The sequence below is a fragment of the Eupeodes corollae genome, chromosome 2 (assembly GCF_945859685.1).
Source record: "Eupeodes corollae chromosome 2, idEupCoro1.1, whole genome shotgun sequence".
Taxonomy (NCBI): Eukaryota; Metazoa; Arthropoda; class Insecta; order Diptera; family Syrphidae; genus Eupeodes; species Eupeodes corollae.
In genome coordinates this window covers 90589796-90596165 of record NC_079148.1, presented here as the reverse complement: position 1 = coordinate 90596165, position 6370 = coordinate 90589796, and the positions used below count along the sequence as shown (strand labels likewise).

The 6370-nt window shown below is 32.2% G+C and overlaps 1 protein-coding gene across 1 annotated transcript; it reads left to right on the top strand.

Moving 5' to 3' along the window:
* Positions 1–247: 247 nt before the first annotated feature.
* On the top strand, positions 248–4827 carry LOC129946478 (general odorant-binding protein 70). Its single transcript, XM_056056675.1, has 4 exons — positions 248–397; positions 499–592; positions 822–1030; positions 4228–4827. The coding sequence occupies exons 1-4, from the start codon at positions 329–331 to the stop codon at positions 4513–4515; spliced, it is 660 nt and encodes a 219-aa protein (XP_055912650.1). The 5' UTR covers positions 248–328; the 3' UTR covers positions 4516–4827.
* Positions 4828–6370: the final 1543 nt, after the last annotated feature.

Here is a 6370-nt window from a genome sequence, read left to right as displayed (position 1 = left end):
CCTAGGTAAGTGCATCAAAAAGGAAAACTAAAGTCTAATAATAATATACTTTTGTATTACAAACTCCATTATCAAATCGATATTGGAGACTGGTTTTTTTCCCAAAGACGCGATGTAATCCCCCTCAATGGGAGTACATCACTATGTATCTCAACAACTAGTATTTTCAATAACCAGAACCTATGAATGAAAGTTGTGGAGAAGAAAGTTTATTTCATCAACGCATTCAATCCTCAATTTCAATTTCAATTTCATTTTGAATTAAGTCCTCTTAGAGATTACAACATTCACATTTTGTTTGTTTTTGAATTCGAATACGGAGATAGCGATGCGTACGTATTTACTTGCCTTTGCAATCGGATTAATTTTACATCAAAGTGAAGCTCATCAATCAAAGGTTGGACTATTTTAAAATATTTGTTTGTTATCTTTTGTGAATTAAAATTTCAAAGGTATTCAATTGAAAATTGTCTTAATGTTTTTTTAATCTTGACCTAGAAAACCAAATGCTTGAATCCCCCAAGAACGGCTAAAAGGGTGGAACTCTACATAAAGGAATGCCAGGAAGACGTCAAGAACAAGTTGATAAAAGGTAGGTCAAACTAGTAAACTTTCGTTACAAATTAAAAAGAAAAAAAGCGGACATTAAAAAACAACATTAATATTACCTTATGATGTTTATGAGTACCATTTTAACTAACTAAAGTCAATAAAATAAAATAAATTGTTTCTCATTTTTTCCTACAGTTTTTCCAAACCTAGAAACAATTACCTTAATATTGATGAGAAGATCAAATGATTTTACATCCTTTTACTTACAGAAGCTTATCAGCTTTTAAAAGACGAAGCTAAAGTTGATGAACCTGAAGATGAAAGCTATATTGATGGGGATGAGGCCTTCATTGATCCACATTCATACAGCGAATACCCTGATGCGCACGATAGACTGCTTCCATCAGCCAAAAGAAGAAGTTATAGAAGCATTTATCATCCGACATTAGTTCCATATGAAGACAAACGAATTGCAGGGGTACGTACGAAACATGCATATGTAAAAATATTAGTTGTTTTAGTGCAATGTCATTATTTGTTTGGCCAAACCGCCAAAACAATAAGAATAACAATCAACTTGTACCGTGTGAATTTAATATAATTAACCCAATTTTGGGAATCTTAATGGCGTCTCGGTCTCGGTCTTGGGCTTGCGCTTGGTTCAATTATACACTGGTCGAAAACCACAATACTCAAATGCATTGGTCTTTAATATTTGTTTTCACATAAAACATAAATAAAAAAATAAATTAATGAATAAATAAATAAATAAACGATTGAACAAATAAATTAATACAAAATAAACAAATAAGTGGTTGAATAAGTGAATTAATATATATAAAATAAATATGTTTCTTAAAAAATAAACAAATAAATAAGTGAACCAATAGACAAATTAATAAAAAAAACAATAAACAAATAACAAATAAATACAATAATTAACAAAAATAATAAATAAATGCCTACAGAAATAAATTAATAGATTAACAAAAGCAAACAAATATAAATAAATAAAACAAATCAATCATTTCCATATTGTAACTATGAAGCCTAATTTGAAATTAAAACATTGTTTGATCTTCGGGCATTTCATTTTATAATTCTATCAAAAATATATATTAGCTAACATGTAATTCGTTCTTGAAAAATACCAAGAAAAGTTTAACATCATTTTTAACAGCTTGTTTTGCGATATTTGCAGTTTTCGGATAGGGCTCTTTGCGCAATTACCCCAAGCAGGTGATCCAAGAACATATCCTTAAGTCACGCCTGCAGTACGCACAAATATTTCCGAAAGATTTTTTAACGAAGAAAACTAAAATTCTTGACTGAACAATCTTTATTATAAACATAGGAAAGTTGATCGTGAAAAGTTTGTGTACGAGCCCATCATGTCGAACAGAATCAAATGGTTTTTCAACGTCAAGTAAAACCATTCCAGTACTTTCACCAATGATAAAATTTATTATAATGATGTTGAACTTAATAACTAACAGTATAGCTAACTTTTTTTTTCAAAATTGAAATAATTTTAGCCTTTTTCCATTCTATTGAAAAGTAAGTTTTGACTTGATACAAGACTTAAACAAATTTAAAAGAAATTGTATCCTTGACCTTGGAAAGTTTTTAAAATAATATTTTGTATGTAATCAAAGCCAGTTGACTTCGTTAATTGTAACATACTCTCACTTATCTTTTGAGATGCTTCTGTTGATCAAATTTTGTGAAGTTGTTGGTGTAAATATTTTTGCCTAAAGTGTTTGCCTTTTCAGAACCACACAAGGATACTGGCCCATTATCTAGTTTCAATGCAGATATATTTAAGTTAGGCTTCTTATAATAACTTCAACAACATTCCATAAAGGTTTGCCATCTTTCTCTAGACCTCTTAATTTGTCATTTAATTGGCACCGCATATGGTTTTAATTTGACCAAAGATCCGAACCATTACTTTTACATATTTTAATCAAAACTATTTTTTGATTTGCGATTTCAAAACTTCCTAAAATTGTTAATCCAGAGGACAAAGAACAAAAAAGGCTTAAAAGATTAGTTACCTATTTTAAAACGATTTTAACATCTTATAAATTTGCTAAAGCTAAAATCACAAAATGGCTTAATTTGCTTAATTCATTTGACATCTGTACATTTATTCTTATAACAGAAATGGATGGAATGGTCATTCCAATTAATAGGTCCCCTTAAGCTTAGTTGTCACTTTTAGACTTGTTCACATGTTTATTTTTAATAAAAAGCAATTTACAAGTTAGAAAAACAAAAGGAAAGATTTAAAATGTTGGAGTCCCGAATTAAATTGTTAAACCCTTAACAAAAGGTTGTTTCAAATTTACCGACTGCATTCCATAATCTCATACAAAATTAAGTACTTCAAAATTCAATTTTAATTGATTTATTTTTCGCAATGACAGAGATTAATTTTACCAATGCCAATGCCAAACTTAAAAACTTAGCCGTACCTTACGTCATTATTTTTTCGAATTTAGAATTCACATACTTCTGTAATTAATACAGTAATAAACACACAAACTGTGTCAAAATGTGCCCGTTATGTAACAAAATAGGAGCGTCTACATTAATGTAGGTATAGCCCTTATAGTAAACGAACCCATAGAAAACTCACATTTGACGTTTTCATTTCAAACTCAGGGCAGATCTTAAAAATAAAAGCAACTATTATTGCACACACTGTTTAGACGATTGTTTGATCTTACAATAGTTACGTTAGTTAGTTAGTTTAGTAGTCTTACACTGATATTTAGAAACCTAATAATGGTCCGGTTCAGACAACGCAAGGCACTTCATTTGCAGTCAAGTGCATTCTTTCAACGTAAATTTTGTCCAACGCAGCTATTTAGTTTTTCAAGTGTCATAAATTTTACTAACCTGTACCTCTAGTTCATCGCATAAAAACTATCAACAAAAATTATTGCCTACAAAACACTTCTGGGGCAAACTTTTACTTATTTCTTTTTCAATTTGACGAAGAAACTTTTCATAAAAAACATTTAATGGAATTGCAGCATTCAGTTGAATAAAAAACATGATTAATAGTCATTTTGACATAAGTTCAAAGTTGACATAACTTGATTTTTCTTCACTAACTTTCCAGTCAGCTTTCCAATAAAGTTGCCATAAATTTAAGGCAATTTTTTGGCAGCTGCCCAATCAGATACTAGACACTTAATTGTCAAATTACACAGTTGCAGGAGATTGGGTAGGTTCATCGTTCATGTAAGAGGGTTTCTTATTTCATACTGGAAAAGGATTAAGGACTTTTTCCTAACAATACAAAATGCAACTTATGATAGACATGTTTAAGGTTTTTTTTGTAAATATGTCTGTAAGTAAAACGTAATACCTTTTCAATCGTGTATCGGGTGTCGATGTCATTCCGTTTTTCAAACGGAGTTTTTTCCAAGTGTATAGTTTTTTTTTATAAATATTCAATGTTAAAAGTCCATAGAAAGTCATGGTTCTTATCCATAATGTGCAAGCAAGTTAATGAATTTTCTTTTAAATTTTATGAATTAAATTCCCATATATGTTTATAATACCTACATATATACATACATTGTATTATAGTCTGAAATATCTTGTTAACAAAAATAGTCAAAACAATACAAAACTAAATAAAAATAAAATCTTCTTTTACAGTGTCTCTTACATTGCGTGTATGCAAAAAACAATGCTATTGATCAAATGGGATGGCCAACACTAGATGGCCTTGTAGACTTCTATTCTGAGGGTGTCAACGAACATGGCTTTTTTATGGCAACACTTCGAGCAGTTAACCAGTGTTTAAATGTCGTTACTGTCAAATACCGTGTCAATCGCCGAAAACTACCCGAAAAGGGCGAAAGCTGTGATTTGGCATTTGATGTGTTCGATTGTATTTCGGATCAAATAACTGGCTATTGTTTAGACCATTTCCGGCAAGCGTGATGATGATTATGTTGGAAAAGTTATTATTTCCCACCTATCACATAAACGTGTTTTTTTGTATGTACATTTTTATGAATGAAATATAGCGCGCCATTACCATCGTCATTATCTATCTTAAGTCGTGTTAATTTGATTAATTTATGTATACAAGACTTGATACAAGAATTAAAGAATACCTACCTATGTAGCTATTTACCATTCCAAGTGATTTTAAGTTTTGATAAATTTGTTTTAAAATTTTGAAGCGCTGATTCTGATGTAATACAATAAAAATATTAAAATAGTTTCAAATTTTGTTTTTAGTTTCGTAGGCCATGGCGCGCGTATAGCTTTATTATTTTTGTCATTTTTAATTTATTAGAAAGCAGACATCTCTATCGACTTTCAACAAATTTAATTTTACAGATTATACCATCAAAAGGCGAGAAAGGACTTTCAAAAATGAGTAGATGTTTTTTTTTATTATTATTGCAATTTAAAAAAAAAGTGAAAAATTTGGTTAACCCCAAATATTTCTTGAACTAATAATACAAGCGACTTCAATTAAATTATCTATTATTTAATTATTGCGACGCATTATTAAATTGGTATGAATTCGAACGGTTTTTTAAAATCAAAATCTTTTTCACCTCCAATATTGTTCGCAAAATATTGGAGGTGAGAATGATATATCAACACCAAAATTATTGAATGCATCTAAGGATAACGTTTTTCACATCTGGTAAGGTTTTAAGACAAAAATTGAGGTGACAGTTTTTTTTATAAAAAAAATATTACTTAACACATGGACTTCCAATCCTATTCCCGTTATAATTCACTGGGTGCCAAAATCGTTTTTTGTTATCTGAAGTGTTTCTTTTGTATAATTATATTTTTGTATATACAAAAAGGTCCTGGGAAGGATTTTAGTTTAGCATTCAAATATGTTAGCCAATAAGTTAGAAGACCTGTTGCACCCTTTTTTCATGGCATAGCGCAATAAGTTAGAAGACCTGTTGCAACCGATACAATGTCGTCTGATTTGGTATCCGACTTGGATTTTAGCATCGACGATTCGAATGAAGATTCTGTTTGGGACCCAGAAGAAAATTCGTCCAAAGAAGGTGAGAATGCATCCGATGTCATTAGACATTCTGTTGGAGGAGAAATGTTGAAGATTTGCATTCGGATGATGATGATGATGGCACAAGGAGTATTCATCAGGAGATTGAATACGTTACTTAATTAAGGTGGCGCTACAGTCTGGGGCGAACCTGGGCCTCAACCTACATGCGTCTCCAGCCAGATCGGTCCCTAGCTAAAGGTCTCTTGTTTCGCACGCCAAGCTGGTTGAGGTCTTCACCCACCTGCGTGCGCCATCTGATTCGCGGTCTTCCTCTACTGCGCCGCCATCCCTCGGGATTGGATTCGAAGACCTTTCGGGCTGGAGCTTTGATGTCCATTCGCTCTACATGACCTAGCCATCTAAGCCGTTGGACTTTAATTCTGCTAACTAGGTCAGTGTCGCTGTACAGCCCGTACAGTTCGTCGCTATATCTTCTCCTCCATTTTCCATCTAAGCGTACGGCACCGAAAATCACCCGAAGAACTTTTCTCTCGAAGCATCCTAAGACGCTCTCATCTTTCTTTGACTGGGTCCAGGCCTCAGCGCCATAAATGAGAACCGGAAAGAAGCAGTGATTTGCAAGAGATATTCTTCGTTTGATTTCAGCGCTGGTGTCGTTGTCTGTGTTAATAGCGGTGCCTAGGTTGACAAAGTCCTTAACTACTTCAAAGTTATAGCTGTCCGTGGTGACGTTTTGTCCAACACGTCATTGTTCAATGTCTATTTTTGATGACAGCATATACTTGGTCC